Source organism: Tursiops truncatus, chromosome 15 (genome assembly GCF_011762595.2).
Source record: "Tursiops truncatus isolate mTurTru1 chromosome 15, mTurTru1.mat.Y, whole genome shotgun sequence".
Taxonomy (NCBI): Eukaryota; Metazoa; Chordata; class Mammalia; order Artiodactyla; family Delphinidae; genus Tursiops; species Tursiops truncatus.
In genome coordinates this window covers 86,152,327-86,176,958 of record NC_047048.1, presented here as the reverse complement: position 1 = coordinate 86,176,958, position 24,632 = coordinate 86,152,327, and the positions used below count along the sequence as shown (strand labels likewise).

The 24,632-nt window shown below is 66.1% G+C and overlaps 2 protein-coding genes across 8 annotated transcripts; one reads left to right on the top strand and one right to left on the bottom strand.

Annotated features, from left to right (window-relative positions):
• Window positions 1–315: 315 nt before the first annotated feature.
• TCEA2 (transcription elongation factor A2) lies at window positions 316–24,632 on the bottom strand. Of its 7 annotated transcripts, XM_033839463.2 has the most exons (10): window positions 7,880–8,367; window positions 4,990–5,052; window positions 4,556–4,667; window positions 3,586–3,676; window positions 2,427–2,557; window positions 2,134–2,190; window positions 1,621–1,775; window positions 1,405–1,551; window positions 760–831; window positions 316–539 (listed from the first exon to the last, which is right to left on the bottom strand). In XM_033839463.2, exons 1-10 carry the CDS (start codon window positions 8,210–8,212, stop codon window positions 531–533), a joined length of 1,170 nt encoding a protein of 389 aa, XP_033695354.2. In that variant the 5' UTR covers window positions 8,213–8,367; the 3' UTR covers window positions 316–530. The 7 variants fall into 7 exon arrangements, with proteins under 7 accessions (XP_033695354.2, XP_073649311.1, XP_073649308.1 ...); XM_073793210.1 differs by lacking the exon at window positions 7,880–8,367 and adding an exon at window positions 24,566–24,632 and having other exon boundaries at window positions 316–831; XM_073793207.1 differs by lacking the exon at window positions 7,880–8,367 and adding an exon at window positions 19,145–19,277 and having other exon boundaries at window positions 316–831.
• SOX18 (SRY-box transcription factor 18) lies at window positions 17,876–19,776 on the top strand. Its single transcript, XM_019951243.3, has 2 exons — window positions 17,876–18,361; window positions 18,507–19,776. The coding sequence occupies exons 1-2, from the start codon at window positions 18,004–18,006 to the stop codon at window positions 19,307–19,309; spliced, it is 1,161 nt and encodes a 386-aa protein (XP_019806802.1). The 5' UTR covers window positions 17,876–18,003; the 3' UTR covers window positions 19,310–19,776.

Here is a 24,632-nt window from a genome sequence, read left to right as displayed (position 1 = left end):
CTGCGGTGCCCGGAGAGGTCGTGAGACCCCGGCTCCTCTGTGCGCCCACAGCCGCCCCCCCAACCTGATCCTCGTGCTATGCAGGCCCAGCCCTGCCCCTCCCACGGGTACACTCAGGCCCCTCTGAGAGCCAGCGGGCTCTTCCTTCCAGTGCTGTCCCAACAGGCCAAGCCTCAGCGTCACCCGACCCCAGGGAGGTGGGCTGTCTCCGCAGCGGCGGGGGTCGGGGAGATCAAACCAGAGATGAGGGGATGGGGGACCCAGCTTGAAGCCCAGGCCTGTACATGGCCCACCAGGACCAAGGGCTAGGGAAAAAACAGTGGCAAAAAGAAACATTTAATAACTGGGGGGTAAGAGGCGGAAAGGTGCACTGCAGGCAGGGTGGGGGGCAGGGTGTGCTGCCTTCTGAGGAAGGCCAGGTGGGCAAAGGGCAGGTCTCCAGAGAAGCCGTATCTGTTGGCAGAGGATGGGGAAAGGGCGACGGCCAGCACTGGCCGTGGCCCAAGGCTGCAGGCACACATGCACAGGGCTCAGCAGAACTGCAAGAAACAGGTGAGAGGCGCCCATCCAGCCACGTGGCCTGCAGGACCCCACAGGGCAGGAGGCAGGGCTGGGGTCTCCATCCACCATCTCCAAGGCTCCCAGGAGGCTGGCTGGCATGGCCATCCCCCAGTTCACACCACAGACCCCACAAAGGCTGGAGACACCCTCCTCCAGAGAACAGGGCTGGGGATGGATGGCCTGGGCTCGCCCACCTACCTTCCAGCGGTTTCCACACTCGTTGCAGACAACGAACGTGGTCATAGGCTCATCGGAGCTGCGGGTCTGCACCTGTGGGGAGGGCCACGGTGGGAGGGGCCCAGCCCCAGGGCCTCAGTCCCTTGCAGCTGGAGGCCCCAGGGAGCAGGACTTCCCAGGAGTCACAACCTGGGGAGCCCGCCCCCCACGGCCTCAGGCCGCGCTGGCCTCACGTCACCTGGGCTGAGGCTGCCCTGCAACCCCCACCTTGCAGTCGCCCCAACCGCTTTCCTCTTACAGGGCCCCCCAACGTCTCTTGGGGCCCACCTCCACAACTCTGAGCGGAGTCCTGCTACCACCACCAGGCACCCATCATCCCACCAGCAGCAACACAGGGGGGCTGGGCTCCCAAACTTCAGTGCCCCAGAACGAACGGGCTGGACCCACCGCCCGAGACTGCCTACTGGGGAGCAGGGGTCCTCGGCAAGGGGGAGGCCCCAAGGGTGACCGCAGCTCCCAGCCCCATCGGAGACTAGGTTGTCGGACCCCCGTCCCAGCACCACTCACACCGCACGTGTCCAGGCGCAAGGGGGATCCGGCCTGCACAGCAGGGGCACGGACGGCTCCGAGGAGGGGCGGGGCTCCGGGAGGGCTGCCGACGCTCACCTGCGTGTAGGTGCAGTTCTTCTTCCTGCACTTGCCGCAGGTGAACAGGTCGGTCTGCGTGCCGCCCGTGCGCGCCATCTGGTGCTCGCGGATGGCCTCCTTGGTCATGGCCTTGCGGATCTCCTTCAGCTCGTCGCTGGCCATCTCCTGGGGCGAGGGGCGCGTGCTTAGCCCGCGGCCCGCCAGGGGCAGCCCCCAGCGCCCCCACGGGCTCACCTCCGAGGTCATCACGGCGATCTGTTGGGGCGTGATGGCGCCGCACAGCACGTTGCGCCGCAGGCTGGGGTTCTTGGCGTCCTTGAGATTGGAGAGGCGGCTGCGCACACGGTTCTTGTACTTCATGTCCGTGTTCCCCACGTCCCGGAAGATGCGTGCGGACGTTTAAGGAGCCGTAGGGAGGCCGATGCCCCGCCCTCCACCCCTGCCCCCAGGTCAGCCAGGGCCTTTCGCGAGGCGTGTCGCAAGAGCCAGCCACACGTGGGCGTCGACAACTGACGCTTTCCCGGCTGAGACCCAAATGCAGGCTGGAGGCCCGGGACCCAGGCCCACCGCAGGCCCGGTCAGACCCCAGAGGGTCTGGGAGGAGCCCCCTGGTCAAGACGAGCATGCCCACCCGACCGCCCAATCCCCTGGCGAAGGCGCAGGACAGTGGCCACTAGGGGAGCTGAGCCTGGCTGGCCCCGCCGTTCCTCCAGATCTGCAGCCCCCAAGCCGCTGCACAAAGGATATATTCCTCGATCTGGGCCGACAAGCGCTCGCAGTCTGCACCGACAGCCACGTGGTCATCTGCAAGAAGGAGCCCTGACCAGCTGCTCTGCCGGCTCCCCCCCCCCACCTCAGCCTGCGCAGCATCCGGGCGTCCTGCTCCCCAGAGACCCCCGGCTCCCCACCCCCAAGGTCAGCAGCACGGGGTTGGACTCAGGCCTCCACAGGCAGGTGGGGCCCAGGCCACCTGGGAATCAAGCGTGTGTCAGGAGCCAGGACCCCGAGGTGTGCTGGGTGGCCCCGGCCCAGGCACTCACGGTCCGTCTGCAGGGCAGCGGTCAGCATCTCGCGACACTTGTTGCGCACGGCGTCACAGGTGACCGGCACCGGAGGAAACGTGGTGATCCTGGGTGTCGATGGCGTCCTGGGCAGCTCTGGCCTCTTGCGGCTGGAGAGAGGCCCGCTCGGGCCACGTGCACCTCCGTGAGATGCCGGTCCCCAGAAAAGCCAATGTCACAGCCACGATGCCCCCAGACCCCGTCTGCTCCACCCTGACAGCGGCCCAGAACCCTGCCCATCTACAGTCAGGTCCAGCACGTCCACGCGGTCTGGCCAGAGGCAGTGAGGATCACTGGGTGAGACACACCCCCAGACGGGATCCCCACCCTCAGGGAGACCTGGGACACGGGGCCACACTGCCCAACGCAAACTGCCAGGTCAGGGGGAGGCAGACGGGACGAGGGATCACTCAAGACCAGGCACCACTATGCAGGCAGCCCCACCCCGTGGAGGTCTGGGCACCCCCCTCCATGGGTTGCCTGTCCACAAGGCTCTGTCCACCCACGGCCCTCCTCTCACACCCCTGCATCTCGTGACCCTGTGACCTCCACGGAAGCCAGTGGAAGCAGGCGGCTTCCTGGAGGAAAACTAAAACGTGCAGGTGGGCAGATGAGCCCACGTCTCTGCACAGCCATGCGGTGAATCCAAAGCTCAGCTTTTCCTCGCCCTTGGCCACTGCTGCCCAGTGGGGTCAAGGGCAGAGCAGCCTCTCAGCCACAGCCCATCCCGGGGGCGGCAGGAGCAGGGAGGCCTCAGTAGCCCCAAAGCCTGCACCATGCCACAGCCTGGGGCATCCCCGGTGAGGGAGGGGCCGGCAGCCAGAGACCCCAGGCCAACGTGGGTAGCCAGAGTTAGCCCGGGCCTGGATCCGGGGACGTGAGCAACGGGCTCCCACAGGCCCGCTCAGCCAGGCAGACAGAGTGCCCCCCTCAGATGCTTGGGGCTAAAAAGGCCCAGAGGAGTCTCCGGAGGGAAAGTGTCCAGCAAGAGGCTGACCCTGGGGAGAGTCCCTTCCGAGGAGCTGAAAGGGCTGATGACCTCAGCGCCCCCACCCAGAGCCCCTGGAAATCCGCACCCCGGTCTGCCGAGAAAGTGGGGCCATGGGCGGGGCGTGTGTCTGCCTTCCAGACGTGCTACCTGGGGTCCTGGGCCTCGGAGGCCTCCTTGGAGGACGATGTGGGCAGAGGCCCGCCCCTCCTCCGCTCCCTGGCTTTGGCGTCTGAAGCATCTACATGTGCCGGGAAAGAAGGGAGGGCTGGCTGGGAGAAGGCAGGCCCGGAGGGCAGGGCGGGGCCAGGGAGGGGGGCAGACCACCACCGAGGCACAGCCCCGGCCAGCGGACATCGGACCCTGCCTCCAGCCCCAGCCTCCTGCGAACGACTGCGGTCCTCTCTCCGCAGCCAAGGAAGGTCCTGAAAAGTCTCCCTGAGTACAGAACCCCCCCAGAGTGACGGCCTTCACGGATGGCACGGCTGGACTCGGACAAAGGCTGGTCACCGCAGGCAGGCCGGGCATGGCCACTCCCCAGCTGGGCCTCGGCCCCAGAGCGAGCCATCGAGGGAGTCCCAGCCTGCACTGGGGACCTTCCCACAGGACGAGAAGCGTCCCATATGCCACCAGAATAAATACGCTTGTCCAACACGCAGCCCAACAGCCACGCAGGACTGGACAGAAGCCCAGGACATGCAGCTCTGTTTCCCAAGGGCTTGGACAGAGCCCAGGAGGGGCTGGGAAGGGAGGGGAACCTCAGGGTCCAGTGGGGGCATCCCAGTCGCCCCACTGTCCCTAGAAAGAGGCTGCCCCTGTTCCCTGAGGGGCTCCAGACGCCCCTTCCTCCCCCTCCCCCTCCTCGCCCCCCCTCCCCCCCGCCCTCTGACTGCCCCACACTCCTCCCCTGGGCGACCTCCCCCAGCTCTGCCAGGCCCCCCTCCAGGGCTCAGCGCAGCCTTAACTCCCCTTGCTCCTCGTGGAGCCCCCTCCTCCCAGCCCGAGCCAGTGCTTCCTGGACTGGATCCCAGGTGGCCCTGGCTCGGGAACAGCACAGTCTGCCAAGGGCCAGCGCGTCTCGGGTGCCCCTCGCCCCCACGCCCAGCCTAGGCTGCCTGACCCGCACCCAGGAGCTTCTTCCAGGACTTGATGAGAGACTTGGCCAGCGTGACGACCTCCTCGTCCGAGCTCTGCTTCCGCAGGGCGTTGACAGACATGCCGACGCGGGTGGACTGCAAGGCAAGCGGCCAGGCTGGGGGCAGCGGTCAGACCCTCCCCACAGACCCTCGGTGACTCCCACAGGGCAAGCTGGGCACCAGCGAGGGGAGGTGGATGCCCCCCGCCGACGGTTACTGCCCCATGTGCAGGAACCTCGCGAGGAACACAGCGGATTGCCCTTGAATGCCCCCCCCCCCCCGTCTCGTGGAGCAACAGAGAAAGGCAAGGGACAGTCTCCTCAGAGGCAGGGATTCATGCCAGCCAAGGGCCGGGGTGGGGAGCAGGAAGCTCTGCCAGGTGCCTGGGAGCTGGGGGACGGGGCACACGGGGCCCTACCTGCAGCAGGTGCAGCGTGACGGGCATGGCCTTCAGTTCCCGCAGCAGGTCCATGGCTCCCTCCTGGAAGGAGAAGGGAGGACCCTCATAAATGACTTTGAAGTCTCAGTGGGCAAGCTCAGCTCCTCCCACACACGAGGGCTGGGGGAACACGAGGCAGTGACAGTCTGGAGATCCACCTGGGGTCAGATGCCCAGGGAAGGCAGGCATGAGAAGGGAGCAGCTGTGCACTTAACCCCAGCCCAGGGCCCCCAAGGGCCGTCAGGGGAAAGGGCCGAAGCCCATCCTCAGCAGGGGCGGCGCCCGCACCTGCCGGGTCCCACATCCCCCGCCCACGTGGCTCAGGCAGCCTCTCCTCAGTGCCGCCTGCTGGGGCCAAGCCCTCAGGGACCTCTGCTCCCCTCACGTGCACCCCACGCCCCCTGCTCACTCCCTCCAGCCGCGTCACCTCGCCTGGACGGCTGTGCCAGAACCCCGTCTCCCTTCTCTGTCCGGCACCCCTGCCCACATCTGCTTCCTCGTAGCCGCACACGCAGGGGCCACACGGCTCCACAGCAGACGAAGCTCCCCAGGGCCCTCAGGGGGCCGAGCTGCCCGCCCCGGGACCCGCTGCTCCCACTGCCAGCGACACGCCTGCCCCACTCTCCCTCCAAAGCTCTGTGCAAATGACACATTCTCGGAGAGGCCTCTCCCGCTGACGGCAAGCAGCCCGGCGCCACCCCGTTCGCTCCCCGCCTCGCCTTCCTCCACAGAAGGCTCACGGAACCCACCGGTGTGGTTTCACGTGTGCGTGTCTCCCTCACGACATGAAGGAGGCAGCCATCCAAGGGGCGACAGCCTCAGATGTCCCGCAGCCTGGCCGTGGGAGGGGCAGAGCCTGCCCCATCCCTGATCTGGACGGCATCTCCGCTCAGGCTGCAGCTTGCCCCTCGTCACCCCCGCGGGCCCTGCCCCTTGGGCTACAGAGTCGAGCCCTGTAGTCAGCTCCTCAGAGGGGACAAATGGTCACCAGAACCGAGGGCACAGCGCCACTCGGCGATCAATCATCTTCCCCCAAACGGAGCCCCGGGCTGCAGAACGCCAGCTTTCTGTGGCCTCCGGACCAGAGGGGCATAAACGTGATTCCCAGTCACGGCCCCCAACTCCCCCAAGGGGCCTCAAAGGCACTGGGACCCACCAGGAGCCTCTGCTAGCTCTCATCCCCCACTCCATGGCGCCCCAAGCCCCCTAGCCCCCTTCCCAGTCCACACCTGTCCCCCCTCCTCATTCTCCCCTGGGCTTCCATCCATGCGGTGCTCCACCTTGATGCCCCCTGCCCCCGTCCTGCCTGGCCCGACCCAGCCCTCCGTGGGTTCCGTGGCCCATCTCTGCCCCCAGCTGGGGCGCATTTATTTTGTCTCCTTCAGAGGGGAAGCAGCTTCTTTCTCTGGTCATCTCTGGAAACAGCCATAGACGTTCCCACATCCCTGCTCTGTGCTGCCCACAGCCCCAGGGGTGAGAGCATCATGCGGGCTTTGGGGCAGGCGCTGCTGCTTGATGGATGAATGAAAGCGTGGGAGCCAGCCCCCTTCCCAGCCCCGGGGGAGAACCCTGTCCAAAGACCCAGACTCAACCATGCTCAGCCCAAAAGTCACCCCCAAACCACCAGTGCAGGCACACAGCCCTGGGGTGGTGGGGCAGGCATCTCAAGACCCCAGCTGACCCTCCCTCACGGCCCCCACCACCCCTCGGCCCCGCCCCAGGAGCTCAGTCTGGGGAGAGCTGGTCGCGTTTATTGAGCCTCTCAGGGAGCCGGCAGGACTCCTCTCCACTCCCTAGAGGCAGGTACCACCCACCAAAGATGCTCCCTGCGAGGATACCCAGATCACCAAGGTCCAAAGTTGAGAGGGGCCTGAAACTGAAGCCCCATGTGCTGTCCGCCCCCTACCGCCACCAGCCCGAGACCGGGCACAGCCTTCCCCAGAGGCTCACTGGCCGAGGGACGACAGAAGCGGGCCAGCTGGTCGCGGGGGTCGGGGGGAGTCCTGCGCCCGGGTATTCCCAGGCCAGGCTGAGGGCTTCCTAGGGCTCCTTCCCAAGGGCGCCTACGCATCTGCCCACTCCCCGGTAGCTGCTGGCTGAGCCCTGGCTAAGGACGGGAGAGGATTTATTAGGGCAACCCGGTTCCTGGAGGACTGAACAGACAAGGAAAAAAAGGGCCTCCCAGACAAGAAAGGCCTCTGGCCGGCTGGCCGGTGAAAATGAGATGATGGGGGCCGCAGCCCCAGGCCCGGCAGAGGTAGGGGGGCGCTGTAGCTCCAGGGGAGAAGGGGGTCCACTCTCACACTCCAAACTCTCGAAGGCGGAGAATGGGTGTGGGAGACCCAGGGTGGGACAGAGGGCTCTGAGTCGGGGATGGGGCTCGGCGGGGAGTTCTGGAGGACTTCGAGGATGCCCCGGCTGGGGAGGAGGAAGACGCGGGTGGGGGGGCGGCCAGTCAGGGCTGCACGGGCCGGGGCTTCCGCAGGGCCTGGAGGGACTGGGCCGAGGAGGGTCTCCGCCGGCCCGGCCTCCCGAGGGGCTCCGGAGTGAGGGGAGGAAGCGGGCGGATCCCAGGCCTGCGGGGTCTCAGTCTGGCAGTTTGGGTTTGAGTCCAGAGCGGCTGGCTCCCGGGACAAGGTTCAGACCGGATCGCGGCCTCTGCCGTGGGTGCGAGGTGAAGGGCAGGGCTGGCCCAGGGCGGGGGTCTCGGCCTCCGGCGGGGGTCTCCCCGTGTCCCGGGAGTCTCTCCCGGGGCGGAGTCTCGTCCTGCCCCTCGGGTGGTCGCCGCGGCCCTGACGGGGGCTCGGCAGGCTCGGCGGGGGCTCGGCGGGACGGGGGTCCCGGGGTCCTGGCGGCCCGCGCCCCTCACCGCGCTCTTCTTGGTCACCATCTTGTCCAGCCTCCGGGCGATCCGCGCAATCTCCTCCTCCTTGCCCATCATCGCCTCGGGGGCACCGCCCCCAGCGCCCGCCGCGCCAGCCTCGGCCTCCCGGCCCGGACCCCGGCCCCGGCCGCCGCAGCCTCCCGCACCCGCCGCAGCAGACGCAGCCCCGCCACGGGCGGGAGACCCTCCGTTCAAACCTCCGGCCCCCGCGGCACCGCGCTGCATCTTGGGATACGTAGTTCTCGCGCCCGCCCGCCACGCGCGCGCCCGCCCTGCCCCGGACCACAACTCCCAGGAGCCAGGGGGCGCGCAGGGCATCCTAGGAAGTGTAGTCCTTACGCGGGCAGCCGCCAGTGGACCGGTTAGCCGGCGGAGGGCGCTGCGGCCGCGCTGGGCGCGGCCGTGCGTGGGGGCCGCGGCGCCGAACCCGCGCTTTCCTCCCAACACCTCGCGGGGGCGGCCAGGGTCCGACTGCGCGGGGCCGCAAAGGCACGCTGGGGTCCGTCCCCTCTCCCCGCCCCATGAGCCCTCCTCCGCCACCTTCCGCTGTCCCGGGGCCGCTGCCCGACCTCCTGAGCGCTCTGGCCGGGATTGTGGCCTCGGGGACCCTCGGAGCATGGTCAAGGGGCGGAGGGTCTCAGGCTGGTTTTCCGGGGTTTCTGCATGCCCACCCCCAACCCTCAGCACTTTGTCCTCCTTTGCCCTGCGGAGAAATCAGATGGGGACTGGCCTCGAGGCTGGCTCCGTAACAGTGACCTACTCCTGCGGGCTGTGCTGATGGCCCAGACCCTGCCTCAACTGGTGCCTCTGCCAGGGTTGGACTGTCTGGCACGAGCCCTTCTTGGCAGCCCAGGTGATGCTTCTGAGAGGCCTCTCCCGATGCTCACCTTTCTGACTGTAATCTTAGGGACCGGAAGCTGCTTTGAGGTTTCTCGGAGATACACCCGCCCACTCCAGAGGGGAGAGGCTGAGTGCTTTGCTGCCTGCTGACCGTGTGGTTGACACGCTCTCCCCTGTGCTCTAGCCTTTGTCAGAAGCCATGGCTGAGCTCAGCATCTCAGGATGCCCTGTCGTGGTGCTTGGAGGAGGAATTTCCTCCTGTCAGTCCTCGAATCAGCTTAACTTTGCCTGTTGGGGAGGCCTAGCTGGGCAGCCTCCTCTGTCCTGGCTTTGAGTGAGGGAGGCTTCTATGTGTGGGACTGGGTTGGATGTTTCAAGCCACAGAGACTCTAAAGCATGACCTAGAAGCTGGTTAAGAAGGAAGGGCCCTGCCCCTTGTCCCCCAGGGGTGGGGCCCTGGGGTTTTGTCCTTTCTCCTCAAGTGGCAGAGCCAGCCGGGTAGACACTGAACACTGGGCACACAGAGGAGAGCAGGGGCTTGGGGACTGTATTCCAAGGCTGCAGAGTTTGTACCTCAGCCCCTGTGACCGGATCCAAGCTGCCGAGAGGGACAGAGGCGGCCGCGGGACAGGGACCAACCTGGGGAGGTGGGGGTGGGCAGAGATGGAGACAGGGCAGGTCTGGGAGCTGAGGAGGGGGACTGGGTCGGGTGGGAGGGAGAATAGGACAGGGTGTCAACCTGCGGGTCAGGAACCAGCCCCCTGGCAGAAAGACTAGTGGGAAAGACTCCCGGTCGCCTCTGCATTGCTCTCTAGGGGACACGTATTGTCCCGCAGCAGGGCTGGGGCTGACCACAGCACAAACTGGAGGCACCTTGTGTCACGGCCATCCTGCTGATGCCCCAGCGTCCTGCCGACGCTCACTGCTGTCACTGCCGGGAGCTGCAGCGATAGAGAAGCACTAGGTTCTACATCACACATTTTAGAAAATAATTTGGTAACTGTGTTTCAGTGGAATTGGTTTCCATGGTAACCCCATGGGCTTACTTTGTGCGCTGCCCTGCGATGGGGCACCAAAGCGAGGACAGGGAGGCGAGGAGGGGCTGTCAGCTGAGCACCAAGGCCCTGCCCTGGTTCAGCCAGTGCAAAACCCAGACCGCCCACCTCAGGCCCTCGGCCTCTTTCGTGAGAAGCCAGGTGGTCTCTACCTCTGGAGCTTCCGGCAAGGGCCACAGAGACAGCTCCTCAGGGGCCTGACACGTCTCAGAAGCTCTCGACTAAGGCCACCGAGGCTGCAGACAAAGGGAGACCAAGACGCCATGGCGCTCGAGAAGAGTGGCCAGGAGGCGGGGCGTCCTGCGGGAGGAGGGCCCAGCCTGGGGAGCCTGGCCCGGGCAGGGCAGGTGATGGGGAAGGGGGAGTGGACAGGCAGGCGGGGGTGCGTGGCAGGGGAGGTGGGGTGCTTCGCAGCTGGGGACCTGCGGCCCACGGCCCTTCGCCCCGTCACGGGAGCCCTGAGCCCTGACACGGTGCAGTCCAACGTGGAAGCCACCCCCACGCAGTGTCCGGGCCGGGTGACCCGCCTTGTGTCCTGCAGGTCCCACAATGAGAAGAGGCCGCTAGGTGGCAGGAGTGAGCCACAGACGGCCTGCGGGCCAGGTGGCCACCACCCTCCCCCACCCCCCAGGAGGTCCAGTTGGTTCTGGCCACAGCCTCGAAGCAGCCCGGGTGGGGCTGTGTTTGGTCCTGGAGAGTGACCCTCACGTGTGGGGTCTGTCAGTGGGTCCCACCCTGGCCAGGGTAGCACTGACTGACCAACCCCAAAACCCCCGACTCCCCACCTTAGAAGTCCCTGGTCCCAGGGCCCCTCATGAATTCACACCCCCCAGAACCTTGCTCAGGTCAGTTACGGCCCACCCGAGACCCCTCGGACCCTACCCAAACTTGGGACCTTCTTCCTCCAAGGAACGTGCCCCAGCAAGCTGCCTGGGCCCCCAGACCCCCCCGCGCCCTCAGAAAGCGGTGCCTGTAGGGTGACATCAGGACGGCGAGCCTGGCTGTACCCACGACAGGGTGCCCACCGGGGCTCCAGACCCCACGTCCTCTTTGCTGCATCCAGGGAGTTGGCATACCACCCGAGTCACGTGGGGGGGATGCGTGAAGCTGCCCACGTGTGTGCACGCTGGGCACAGTACAAGTCACACGCACAGGGGCTGTGAGGCGTCTGTCTCCCCCGACTGCTCGGCCGGCCAGAAGAACCAGGCCTGAGTTCCACCCTCTGCTGCATCCCAGCCCCCAGACACCTACTGGGTAACGGAAGGAACGTGGCACCCTGGGGGGAGCTGGAAAGAACTTACACCTTCACCTTCTGGCCACCCCCAAGCAGGGGAGCCCCAAAAACACCCACCCCCCACCCCATGAGAGGCCAGCCCGGGACCAACTTGCCTGCTACTCTGGGCTGCAGCCCTGACACACAGACCTTCCTAGAATCAGGTGGGGCCCCGTCCCCACGACCCCCCAGCCCCTCCACTTCCTCCTGAGACGGGCCCAGGAGGGGCAGGAGTGGGGCATGGAGCGCTGAGGGCCAGGGGCACCCAACAAAGAGGTACCAGGCCGTGTCTGGAGACTGTGAGCCATGAGCAGGGGTGGGGTGGGGGCACGGCTCCCGATTAGAGGTCAGAGGTGAAGAGGAATCAGCAAGGAGCAGGGACAGAGCCCCCAAGGGTGGGGGACAGACGAGCTCACCTTCCCAGACCCACCCAGCCCCCTTACTCCAGGATGCCCTCCTGGACACCCCACCAGTCCACCGCCAGGGGGCCTCCCTCCGTCCCCGCGATGGTCCCCAGGGAAGCGCCTAGTAGAAGCCCCGTTCCTGCCCCCACCCTGGGGCTGACCCCCCAGCTCCCCCTTAGGGCTGTGTCCCCTCCTGCAGGGGTCTTCCACGCCTGACCCCTTTATGGCGAGAGATACATGGGTCTGCCCTCAGGAGTCCTGCGACGTAGGGAGCCTGGCCCTGTCCTGGGGGCTCTGAGGGGGCAGACACAGCCCTGACAGGGGTCTGGGGATATCCCAGCAACGCGTCCAGGGTCCATCCCCCAAGAGACGTGCTGCACCTTTGGCCCAGAGGCCTGCCCCTCCCCCGTCCTCAGTGCACGGAAACATCGGAAGCTCAGGCCATTAATTTTTCTATTTGTGTCCCCCACCACTTGCCCGCCCAAAGCCGGCCATGACCCCAGCAGGTCGAATCTGTGCTTCCCTTCTGGCTGGGGCAGGGGCCTCGGTGGGAAGGCCAGTGCCGCCAAACTCACACGGAGACCGCTCCCCGTCTCCCCATGGCCACGGGGGTGGGGCGGGGAGATCTCTCAGCCCCAGAAGCCCCCACCCCTCCCCGGTCACCCTGTCGGCAGCTCTCCCCCGACACAGGCACCCAGCTGTTTCCGTACCCTATTTCGTCAGATCCTCCAGCCCACCCTGGGGGCTGCCGTTCCCCACCACAGGGGCTCTGTGGAGCTCAGACCCCAGCCAACCCCATCCAGGCCGCCCTCAGATCCCGGCCTCTGAGGTCAGGCAGGGCAGTGACCAGGGACCAAGTCCAGCACGAGTCCCCTGTCCCATGTGCCAGCGCATATCTCGGCTCTGCCATCCAGCCGCCCCCTCTCTGGGCCTCGGTCTCCCAGTCTGCAGAATGGGAAGAACCGCTGCCCCCAGCAGCCTCTCGCGGAAAGTCCCCAGCCCAGCCCACAGCCTTGGCCCAGGCCCAGCTCCCTCCCCCAGAGGCAGAACTTTGGGGGAGGCAGGAGGCATCCCCCAGAGGCCAGCAGCAGCCGGCCCTGGCGGCCTGCTCCAGGCTCGCTCTAACAATGCGCTTCCCCCACACAATTCCCAGAAATACCGCCCTCCCTGCCCTGCCAGCCCGCCAGCCTGGCGGCCACCCCACCCTCCCCCTCCACAGGGGCCCCAGCAGCCGCAGGGTCAGGGGCTCCGGTGAAAGCAGGGGGTCTGACTCACAGGGGTCCCCAAGGCAGTGCCTCCTGCAGTTCAGGCACGCCAGCCCTGCCCTGGTGGAGAGAGACAAAGGAAACTCCTGGGAGAGGCAGACTGGGGGCCGCGGAGCCAGGCCTTGGGAGGTGACCTTGGCCAGCCCCACTCCCACAGCAGACCCCTGCCCTTCTCTCCTAGTGGTGAGTTGGTGAGTCCATCCTTCTGCCTGCAAGGCCCATCTCCACACAGCAGCTGTGGAAAGCCAAGCCAGGTCACACCCCTCCTCTGCTCAAAACCCTCCCAAGCCGCCAAGTCTCCTTCAGATAAGAAAGCGAGGCCCTCCCAGGCCCCACACGCCCGCCCGGTTCCCTCCCCAGCACAGGTCCCTGCCCCAGGGCCTTTGCATGTGCTGTTTCCGCCGCACAGAAGACTCTTCCCCACGTGTGCCCTCACTGCTTTCACGTGTTTCCTTCAGGGTTGGCTCCACAGTCACCTCCCGAACGGGCAGGCAGTGAGCAGCCCTCTCTCCCCACAGCCTGGCGTCCGGATTCTGACTTCTTTGTGGATTTGTTGATCGGCTCCCTCTCCAGCAGAGCGGAAACTCCCCACAAGCAGGGCTTGGGGCTGCTTTGTTCCGCTGCTAAAGCCCTATCTCCTGGAACAGGGCCTGACCCACGGTGGGGTCAATAACCGATCGATGGACGGATGAGTGGATGGCTCCTGCCCCTGAGCAGGAAGGGGCAGATGGTCCCCAGGAACGCAGGCTGCCCCCCGGCCAGCTGGCAGCCCCAACCGGTTGGACCATCAAAGCCATTTGTCACCAAAGCCAGGGCAACAGCCGAAAAGAAACTCACAGCTGCCGTGCCCACCAGGCCCCGTGGGCCAGTGACCGACCACCTGGGGGGCTCCGCCCCTTCTTCCCATGCTTCCCAGGGCCAATGAGAACGGTCACCAGAGCCCAGTAGGCGAGAAGACGAGCCAGGCCAGCCCAGGGCAGGGCAGTCGGGGTGGGAGCCCGGGATACGCAAGTGTGTCAACACACAGTCCCCCAGGCAGGACACGCAGAGAGCCCCATCTCTGCCCCACCAAGAGCCCCTGAGGGGGACCAGGGCACCATCCCTGGAGAACTGGGGCCGGGGTCACCGAGGTCTGAGCACAGACAGCCTTCCCAGAGGCTGCCCGGGGCCCGGACTGAGAGGCATATGGGGGTGGACCCAAAGGCAGGAACACGGGGCCTGGCTGGCCAGCTGGGCCGGACAACTGGACAGACAGAGTGTCTGGCGCCTGCTCAAACAGGCTGGCCCTCCTCTCAGCTGCGGCCTTCCTTCCTGAGCTGGTGTTTCCTGGCTCCTCCCTGCTGTTGCCGTGGAAACCAAGTGGGGCCTGGGCCCCCGCCCCAGCTTCCCACGGAGCCCCCGCTGAGCACCAATTGGGGCCCACACAGGACGCAGGTCGCTGGATGACGAGCGTGGCCGCGGTGCCCCAGGGCTCGCCGGGCTCAGCACCCCGACTCCCCTCCCTCACAGCAGCCCGGCATTCGGAAACGCCTCTTCACGACCCCAACACCTGGGACGCCCACAAAAGCGACCTAAGCCAACTGCCCACAGCCCGCCTGCCCCCCTGAAGCCACCGTCACGGGGTCCTCCTCACACACGCTGCATTCAGCACCCCCCCACCCACAAGGCCCCTTCAACCCAGAGAAGCCCCCCCCCATTTGTTCCTGCTGGCCCAAAGCACTCAGGGGCGCGCCCGACCCCTGCGCGACAGCCCTGGACCTGCAATGGTACCATTCTCTCCACGCGCCCAAGAGGCCCACGGGGCACCCGACGAGCACACTGACACCCTAGTTCCCGCAGCGCCCAGCTCTTCTGGGACTCCCAGGTCCCACGACGGTGGCAAACCGTGCACTGACCCCAGCACTCCTGAGAGCACTGCCCTGCAAGCGTGAGCACCGTGCCAGCTCCCTCATAGCCCCGTGGCCCTCTGCACACTGCGCCCGGCACCCCAGGGCTGAGCAGGAAAGCATGGGTGGGGCGAGCCTGCAGCCCCAGGCCTGAGCCCCAGGGTCCTCCAAGACCAGGCCTGCCGCTGGGCGTGTGCCCACTGGGTTCTAGGCCATCGGGTGCCCTCCCCAGAGGCCACCCCCATCCCCACCCGCCTCCAGCCTTTGGAGCAGCCGCAAGAACAAGCCGGAGGCTCCGGGCCAGTCCTGGAGCCCTGGTCTCCAGGACCACAGGGAAGGGTCTGAACTGGGCGGCCTGGCTCCAAAGCCGAGGTGTCAGGAGACCAGAGACCTCTCCACCTGGATGAGCGTCTGACGGGGACCCCACTCCCGCCCTCTGGGAGCAGGAGGGTCCTGCCCCACCGGACTCAGTAATTGGTCCCAGCCCCTGCTTCTGCCCCTGCATTAGCCAGGCCTGGGCGGCTGGGAGCCTGTGAGGTCTATGCCCCGGGCAGCAGCGCCTGGGAGGTCCGCCACCCCCAGGGCCCAGCCAAGCCCCCACTCAGAGCCACCGAGCGGATTACCCAGCATCCCTTGCAGGCTTCGACCAGAGCCTAGGGGTCCAGTCCAGGCTGAGGGAGGGAGCGGGCGGAGGGCCAGGAAGGCAGTGTCCACTGGACGCCCAGGCCAGACCCCGCTCACAGAGCAAGCTTGCCCGCCCTCCCACCTTCTGTCTGGGGAGATGCCGGCTGCAGACAGGGCCCCCCCAAGGGTGGGTGGCAGCAGACCTGGACCAGGCCAGCCTGAGGGGGGTCCTGGAGACGTAGGAACGCCCCCAGACTGTGGATGGATCAGGGGCCACAGCTTGGTAGCCAGAGAAGTCTTGGGGAACCCCTCCCTTGGTGGGTGTCCAGGGCCAAACCTCCACTCTACTCCCCGCGGGGCCCCATGTCCCCATGGCAGAGTCCAGCCTCACCCCCACACCCAGGCAGACAGACACGAACACACAGACCACACACAGATGCACAGACACACACCTTGGATGCACAACTGGCCACACCCACGCCGGCCCTCCTACAGCCCCAGGGGGAACCCCCCGCCCCGAGGCTCCAAGGTCAAGGCCACCCTGCCTGCAGCTCCCACCCCTCTGTCTCCCCAACTGGACCACGGGCCAGAGCCACCGGCCCTGTGCCTGCCGGGCAGCACACAGGGAAGGGTAGCCTGACCCCCAGGAGGTGGGTGGTTACCCCAGGAGACGCTCCCCTTGCCTTGCCCAGCCCTGGCCCACAGGACGTGACAGCCGGACACCTGAGTTCCACAGCCCAGCCAAGAGGGAGGGCCACTGGCTGGCGCCAGGAGAAGTGGCCATCCTGGGGGGTGGGCACTGGTGGTGAGGTAATTCTGGGCACTGTGGCCACTGCGCTCCCAGCAGCTTGAGCAACTCAGCTGTCAGGGGCTGCGGGGGGCCAGGCAGGGCCCCTAGGGGAACCCAAAGTCCGTCCCAAGGTAGGGCGCTTGAGCAGAGGAACCTGGAAGCCTCCTTCCCAAGCCCAGTGATGATAATCCCAGACCCACCGCTGCCCGGGCTGAGCCAGGCCCTGGTGACCCAGACCACACTCAGAAGGCTGCAGGGAGAGGCCTGTCGAGTGCTGGCCCCTTGGACCCATCCTTCAGCCTGGAGCGTTCCTCACACATCTCTCCCCACCAACCCCTGCAGGCTGCCCAGTCCACCCACCTACACTGGTCAAAGGGGAGCTGGCAGCACTGGGAGAGGCTGTGCACCCGTCCACCCCCAGGCCCCCCGTTCTTGCCTGCCTCCCAGGAAAAGCCAGTCTTCCCCCGAGACCCAAGAGGACCCACCTTGACTGTCCCCAGTGCCCCAGCATGGGGTCAGCGTCCATGAATCAGGTGCCAGGGCCTGGGAGACCTGGAAGCCACCCAGGCCTACACCACAGGACCTGCCCTGGGGACAGGGTGCACGCCCAGCGGCCCCCAGAGGACCCCTGCGGGCACGCTGGCCTCTCCCCAGGACAGCTCCGGAGTAGCCGCTGGGGCGAGCTGTCAGACCCACAGGGGACCCACCCCACTCATAAGCACTGACTGTGGTCTAGAGGGACTACCAGGGACAGAGGACCCAGAAGCTCTGGCCACACAGACCCAGGGTCACCGACACCTATGGTCACGCACGCACCGTGGAGCTCCCAGCACATGGGGTGGGGCTCCTGATGTGGTAGTGGGGCTACAGAGCTCCCAAGCTACGAATGGATGTGCAGGAGGGAAAACTCATCCCAGCCCCAAAAGAACCACCCTCAGCAGGAGGGGCAGGGAAGGAGCCTGCCCTGGGGAGGACGCCTCAATGTCTGCAGCCCAGATCTCCTGCTGATGGGGTGGGAGGGGACTGCAAGGAGGCTAGAAGGTCCTCTGGAAACCCCCTGGGGTCGGATGGCCCAGGGGAAGGCCCCTCTTCCCCCCATCTGCCCCAACTCGAGGTCCAGCCTCATTCTCTTGCTGCAGCGCTGGTCTGGCCCGCTGGGTAACCAGCTACTACGGGTCCCATCAGGCCCGGGGAAGGGAGAGGAGGCCCGGGGCTCCACCCACTCTGGACCCCTCCCCTCCGGCTCTGCTATGGGTCCGGGGCATCTACGCTCTCCGTCCCCTTACTCAGCTGCGACTGGCCCGGTTCCCAGTCGGTCTGGGAGTGGGGCGGGGGACACGGAGACCGTCTTCTCCTTTAACCCCGTGAACAGGCCCGGGCTGGCGGAGGGTCTCCAAGCCCTCAGCGCTGAAAGTCCCACGTGTGGGTGGAGGGTGGGCGAGCATGATGCCCCGGGGTTATCCAGAGCAGCTCCCCCAAGACACAAGTTGCTTTTCCCAAGGCGCCCTTCCCTTGGAGCCACCCTCTGGTTGGGGAGGCAGCCTTCCCCACTTCCTCCCCGGGGGCTCTGACTCGTTGCGTGTGTGGGTTCGTCTCTGAAAGCCTGACAGCCCCCAAGAGGACGCCCCCTGCCAAGCTTCGGGTCACATCAGCCACCCTCTCCCACTCAGGGGGTCTCTCCTTCAGAGGGTGCGGGGGGCGCCGCGCAGAGGAGGCGGAATCCGGCCGGGCCGAGAAGAAAGGGAGCCCCCGGGAGGAGGGGGCGGCCCGGGCCCGCCCCGCCACGCCCCGCCCCGCCCCGGCCGCCACACCGCCCATTGGCCCCGCGCCGCTATATCTGGGCGCCCACCCGGCGCGAGGCCACCGCCGTCCCTACCGCCGCCCACCCGCCCCACGCGTCCGACCCCGACGTGCCCGCTGCCCACCCTCCGCGCTCCCGCGCTCCGTTCCGCCCAGGCCGCGCCCAGCTGGAATGCAGAGATCGCCGCCCGGCTACGGCGCACAGGACGACCCGCCCGCCCGCCGCGACTGTGCATGGGCCCCGGGCCCCGGGGCCGCCGCTGAGCCGCGTGGCCTCCCCACCGCCCCCGCCGCGCCCGCCGCGCCCGCCGCGCCAGCCTCGCCGCCCAGCCCGCCACGCAGCCCGCCGCGCAGCCCCGAGCCGGGGCGCTATGGCCTCAGCCCGGCCGGCCGCGGGGAGCGCCAGGCGGCCGACGAGTCGCGCATCCGGCGGCCCATGAATGCCTTCATGGTGTGGGCGAAGGACGAGCGCAAGCGGCTGGCGCAGCAGAACCCAGACCTGCACAACGCGGTGCTCAGCAAGATGCTGGGTGAGTGGCTGCTGGGCGGGGGCGGGGACGTGGGGGGTTGGGGCGGGCGGGGCGCGGGGGCACCTCACTCCAGGGCGCTCGCGGAGCTCGGCGGTCCGCCTGCCCGCCCGACGGCACCCGGCTGACCCGCGCCCGCGGCCCGCAGGCAAGGCGTGGAAGGAGCTGAGCCCGGCGGAGAAGCGGCCCTTTGTGGAGGAGGCGGAGCGCCTACGCGTGCAGCACTTGCGCGACCACCCCAACTACAAGTACCGGCCGCGCCGCAAGAAGCAGGCGCGCAAGGCCCGGCGTCTGGAGCCCGGCCTCCTGCTCCCAGGCTTGGCGCCGCCGCCGCCGCCCGAGCCCTTTCCCGCGGCCACCGGCCCGGCCCGGGCCTTCCGCGAGCTGCCGCCGCTGGGCGCCGACTTCGACGGCCTGGGGCTGCCCACGCCCGAGCGCTCGCCGCTGGACGGCCTGGAGGCAGGCGAGGCCGCCTTCTTCCCTCCGCCCGCGGCGCCCGAGGACTGTGCGCTGCGGGCCTTCCGTGCGCCCTACGGCCCCGCCGAGCTGCCCCGGGACCCGGGCGGCTGCTTCGGGGCGCCCTCGGCCGAGGCGCTCAGGACCGCGCCCGCCCCCGCCGCGCCGCTCTGCGGCCTCTATTACGGCGCCCCGGGTGTGCCCGGCCCAGGCCCCTATCCCGGCCCGCTGTCGCCGCCGCCCGAGGCCCCGCCGCTGGAGGGCGCCGAGCCGTTGGGGCCCGCCGCCGACCTGTGGGCCGACGTGGACCTGACCGAGTTCGACCAGTACCTCAACTGCGGCCGGACTCGCCCCGACGCCGCCGGGCTCCCGTACCACGTGGCACTGGCCAAGCTGGGCCCGCGCGCCATGTCCTGCCCGGAGGAGAGCAGCCTGATCGCCGCGCTGTCCGACGCCAGCTCCGCTGTCTACTACAGCGCCTGCATCTCAGGCTAGGCCGCCCGGGGCGCCGCGTGTCACCGTGTCACCGCTCTGTCTCTCTCGCAGGCGGAGTTGCCGCTACTCGTCATAGCCCCGCAGGAACCGGCAACGCCGGGGCTTGGCCGGGCGGAGGGCGCCCCTACGGGGCGGTCCCCACACGTCCCGGGGCTTGGCCGGGAAGCCCAGGCCTAGGACGTGTGGGCTGGCCCTGCCAGGGCTAAGTTTTTGAAGCGCCTAATCCTTTTCTTGCCGTGTATTTTCTAGAACTAGGCTGTATTTTTTACTTTGCCTTTTTTATATACATGAAACAACATATTTAATTTTTAATTAAACTTTTTCTTGCAAGGGGTTTCAGTGATGCAAAGCACCAATGTAGCAAGGGCTCTTTAAATAACGTTCGTTTGCTGTAAAGGAGGAGCCGGGAGCTGGGTGCCCCAGGCGAGGCCACAATAAAGCACGAAGCGCCTCTCCTTTCCTCGGAACTCCCGCGTCTGTGGTCGCTGGGGGTGGGGAGCAGTCCCCCCCAGGGCCCTGGGCGTGCCCTTCCCTCCAAAGTCCAGGGAGCCTGACTCGCGGCTGGGCCCCACAGCATGCACTTCTCCACCCTTCCAGGACACTACCCCAGACAGCCGATGGGAGGCAGGGGGTGTGGGCACTCCCCACCCTGCCAGGTCTCCACCCCCCCAACCCCCATTTTAACTCAAGCCTCATAGCGGTCAGACTACACCCAGAAATTCCTTCCACACCCTCACCCGGGTTTCACCATCCTCATCTCATCCTGAAAACAACTTCCAAGCCCAGTGAGTGCCCAGAACCGCCTCTCTCTGAAGGAGGCTGGTGGGGTTGACGCCTGTCTGCAGACATGGCATCCTGGGACTCCCATCCGTCATTCTCTCTCAACACAGTGTCCCCAGAGAGGGCAGCACCGTGACAAATCCACACTGCTTGCCAGGGTGACGTGTGCGGGCTCTACCAGTGACACGCGGTCAGTGACCAGAGCAGGGGAGCTCAGGCCTCACGTCTCGAGCCTCCACCTCTGGAACCCATCACACTAGCCTTGGGCCCTCTCCCAGCAGGACCAGACACCCTGTTTTCCCTCGGCTTCCTTGCTTCCACTAGCGCCCCCTCACTGGGGAGCCCATGGGTTCAGGGAAAGTTGGCAACCATCACCTTGGGCGATTCTTCTCTCCTGGGACCGGGTCCCGAAGTGAGGGCTCTACACACGCACACCCTTCTCAGGGCCTGACGGATCTTCCAGACCAAGATGAGAGGTCGTGTGTCCCTCTGGCCTGGCCTGCCCCAGTAGCATGTGGGGGGGGGGGGTCCCGCTGATCTCTGACAGCTCTGATGTAGTGCGTGCGCCACGGGGCGCGGGCATCTTGTGATGAGGTGCGCTGCTGTGTGGCTGCCGTGAGCCTGAATCCAGCTGCGTGTGAGTGCGTGTGAGCAAGTGTGTGCGCGTGCTCCGAGCATGGCTGCGATGCTGTGACAGTGTGGCCATGTGACTCGACATGACCCTCCATGAGGATGACTGTGTGACACCCAGGGTGTCTGAGACTCTGTGTGCGCATGCGTGTGTCTGTGTGTCAGCCTGGGTGTCGGTGCACATGGGTCTGCTGCCTGAGCGTGTGTACAGAGGTGAACAGGGTGTGGGGCTGTTCTTACAGGTGTCCTGCCTCTGAGAGGCACGGGGACATCACCTCTCTGTTAGCGGGAATGAGCCCCACACCTCGGCGGGTGGAGTCGGGGAGTGACACCTGGGCCCCCATCCCCACCTCATGGTGAGCAGGGCCCGGAGACCCCAAAGACAAGCTGACGGGGGGGGGGGCAGGCGACGGACTCACAGGTGGAGAGAGGAGCCCTGGGCGGGTCGAGGCACAGACAGAAATGGCCCCCAGGACACCAAGGACAGTGCTGGTACACAGGAAAGAGGCAGGGAGTGAGGCCCAAAGGGACAAGGGTGGTCCAGTCCAGCCGCATCTGTCATGGTGGGAGGCAGCTCTGAGACACCAATGCTGAGTCCTGGGCTCACGCACGAAGGCTCACATCACCCATGAGTGTGCACACCCAGCTCTCATGGCCCCTGACTCCCACTCTGGGCCTGCCCCTGGTAGGGGGACAGGTGACCCACCCACTGGAGCCCTGGGTTAGCAGGGCCAAGGTGCGCCCCCCCCCCCCCATCGTGGGGTTGGTCTCTGTACAGATGGGGACCTGTAGCCGCCAGACTCCAGCAGCCTCTGCCCCCTGCCACACCCTGGGGGGCAGACCCTCCCATCTCCTCCCCCAACCCCCTGGCCAGGGCAGGGGGAAGGGAAGACCAGCCCAGCCTCTCCTACCGCCTAGAGCCATGTGACCAGACCCTCAGAGGGCCCCCCTGTCTGGGCGCAGGCATCACCTCACCTGTGCCCCACCCCAGAGACACCCGTGGACACACATGGAGAGAGGCTGCAGGTGGGCAGGCAAGGCCGTCTCTCATGTACGTGGACAGCTTTCTAACATCCTCCTCACCCCACCCTCGGAGTCAGGAGGATGGGGGCCTCAGGGTGCCTGGGGTGGCACAGGCCCCACTGCCCAAGTGCGGAAGGGCCGAGTAGCTTGCTCCCCAGAAGACCCTCCCTCAGTGCCAGCGTGGGATGCCGGGGGGGGGCATGGGGGGGTCAGGGGGTCCCAATTTGGACCAAGTCCCTGGAGCCAGGGGCTGGGGGCATTCAGGAGCAGAATCAGGACTGGGGACGCGCGCGCGCACACACACACACACACACACACTCACACTCACATTCACATACGCGCGCGCGCGCGCGCGCGCGCGCACACACACATGCGGAGGGCAGCTGTTTTCAGAGAGTGCCTCAGGTGGGCACCATGCCTGGGGCCCTCCCAAGGAACCTGCCCTGCAGGCTGGGCCGCCCTCCTAGGCAGGACTACAGCTCCAGGGCCTGGGTGGTTCCAGCCCCGGGTCAGGCTCCCCTGCCCCCCACCCCCCGGCTCCACCCACCTGCTTCCCCTAAGGTCAGAGAAGGGATGTCCCCACCCCCAGCTCCCGCTGAGTCAGGCCCGCCAGGAACAGACCCAGGCGACCCAGCTCCTGGCGGGAAGTTCTAGCAGCCCGGCCTGGCCTGAGCCACAGCTCCCACACCCAGGACCCAGCCTAGCCTGGGGGTGACCTGAGCCGAGGTGTGGAACTCTCCCCAGCAAGCCGCCCACAGGAGGAGGTGGGGGGGTTAGAGCAGGTAAGGTGCACCCCTCTCCCCCGTAGGCACTATCATCACCTCGACACCCTCAGGAACACCCCACACACAACCAGACACACACCACACCAGGAGCAAAGCCGTGCTCACACACCCGCCCCCAACAAGGCCAGGCTGGGCAGGCGAAGAGGAACTGAACTGTCCACCCACTTGACGGACAAATACGCTGGACAGTCCAGCTGCTCAGCTGACAGCCTCCAACACCTACAGACACTTCTAAGGGGACAACTCGGTGGTTTCTAATCTGTTCACAGGGTGGTATAACTATGAGCACTAACTTCAGCACTTTTCCATCACCCCAAAAGAACCTCGTCCCCACTAGCTGTCACTTCCCGTCCTCCTTGCTCCCAGCCCCTGGGAGACACTAAGCTGCTTTCTGTCTCTGCAGACTTGCCTATTCTGGACTTCGTGTAAGTGGCCTTGAGAGCCTGGCTTCTCTCACTGCGCATCGAGTGTTCAAGGTTCATCCATGTTGTAAACTGAATGAAAAACTTCATTCCTTTTAAAGGCTGTATAATATTCCACTGTATGGAAGGAACACAGTCTATTTATCTCTTCATCAGCTGATGGACACTGAGGTTGTTTCCATGTTTTGGCTACCGTGATTACTGATGCTATGAACATTCGCGTGCAAGGTTTTACGTGGATGTTTTCAGGAAAGTAACATAAATGTGTCTCTCTAATGACCAAGTCTGAACAAGTAGATTAAGTACCTCAAATTCATATGCTGGGTAAATGCCCTGAGAAAACCATCGCTCAAAAGGACACATGTACCCCAACGTTCATTGCAGCACTATTTACAATAGCCAGGACAGTGGACAGAGAAGATGTGGTACATATATACAATGGAATGTTACTCAGCCATTAAAAAGGAATGAAATTGGGTCATTTGTAGAGATGTGGATGGAGTTAAAGCCTGTCATACAGAGTGAAGTAAGCCCAAAAGAGAAAGACAAATAGTGTATATTAATGCATATGTGGAATCTAGAAAAATTGTACAGATGAACCTATGTGCAGGGCAGGAATAGAGACGCAGAGTGGAGAACGGACATGTGGACACAGGGTGGGTAGGGGAGGGTGGGAGGAACTGGGAGATTAGGTTTGACATAAATACACTACCACGTGTAAAATGGAAAGCTAGTGGGAACCTGCTGTATAGCACAGGGGGCTCAGCTCGGCGCTCTGTGACAGCCTAGGTGGCTGGGATGGGGGTGGGGGTGGGGGTGGGAGGGAGGTCCAAGAGGGAGGGGGCATAGGTATACATAGAGCTGATTCACTTCATTGTACAGCAGAAGCTAACAGGACATTCTGAAGAAATTACACTCCAGTAAAAACCAAAATTCATACGCTAGAGCAGCTACCCGCAAAGCGGGGCTCCAGAGCGGCTGACCTCCAATCCCAACTGGGTGCTCACAAGCGAGACTAAACCCTCCACCCAGCCCACCCCCCCCCCACTCCTGCCCCAAGCTTGGGAAGGGGCCCCAAGGAGCAGGCGCCAGTCCAGTCCACCGCGGGTTCTGGCCAAGCGTGTGGGAGTTCCTGGCCCAGGACTGGGGAGGAGGAGGGATGGGAGCGCCACTGTTCCTCCTCTTTGTGTTTCAGAACACAGCCCCCTCGGCTTCCTTCCACCCCCTCTACCTCTGCACAAGCACCCAGCCCCCCAGGGAAGCCCGGCACGGCTCCCCACCCTCTGCCTTATCTTCCACGCCCCCGACCCACGCCCCCTTCCTGCTCTGGCCAGCACAACCCGGCCCATCCCCCAGGACCCCTCTCCCATGCCCCCGCGCTATTCCCCCACGACCCCACCCCCCTGCCCCACGACCCCGCCCTGTCTCCCACGCCCCCGCCCGCCCGCGCGAGAAAACAGGAAGGGGCCCGCGGCGGCGGCGGCGGCGCTGGAAGGAAGCGCAGGAAGCGGCGGCGGGTGCGGCGCTTATCTCGGGCCCCAGCCGGACCCCTGGCCTAGCGCCCCGCGCCGGCCGGGCAGGGGACGTGGGGGCGGCCGGAGGACAGGCCTGCTCACCTGGCGGGGGGCCCTGGCCGCCTTACCACCGAGCCACAACTGTCACAACTGGGCCATGTAGGGAGGC

Excerpts from the sequence above, each read along its gene's own strand:
- SOX18 (XM_019951243.3), top strand. The coding sequence starts at position 18,004 with ATGCAGAGATCGCCGCCCGGCTACGGCGCACAGGACGACCCGCCCGCC. Across the intron at positions 18,362-18,506 it reads GGTGCTCAGCAAGATGCTGG|GCAAGGCGTGGAAGGAGCTG; the intron begins GTGAGTGGCTGC and ends CGCGGCCCGCAG.
- TCEA2 (XM_073793205.1), bottom strand. The coding sequence starts at position 8,212 with ATGCCCTGCGCGCCCCCTGGCTCCTGGGAGTTGTGGTCCGGGGCAGGG. Across the intron at positions 2,558-3,585 it reads TCCGAGGCCCAGGACCCCAG|CCGCAAGAGGCCAGAGCTGC; the intron begins GTAGCACGTCTG and ends GCCTCTCTCCAG. Across the intron at positions 832-1,404 it reads AGAACTGCACCTACACGCAG|GTGCAGACCCGCAGCTCCGA; the intron begins GTGAGCGTCGGC and ends CCCTCCCCACAG.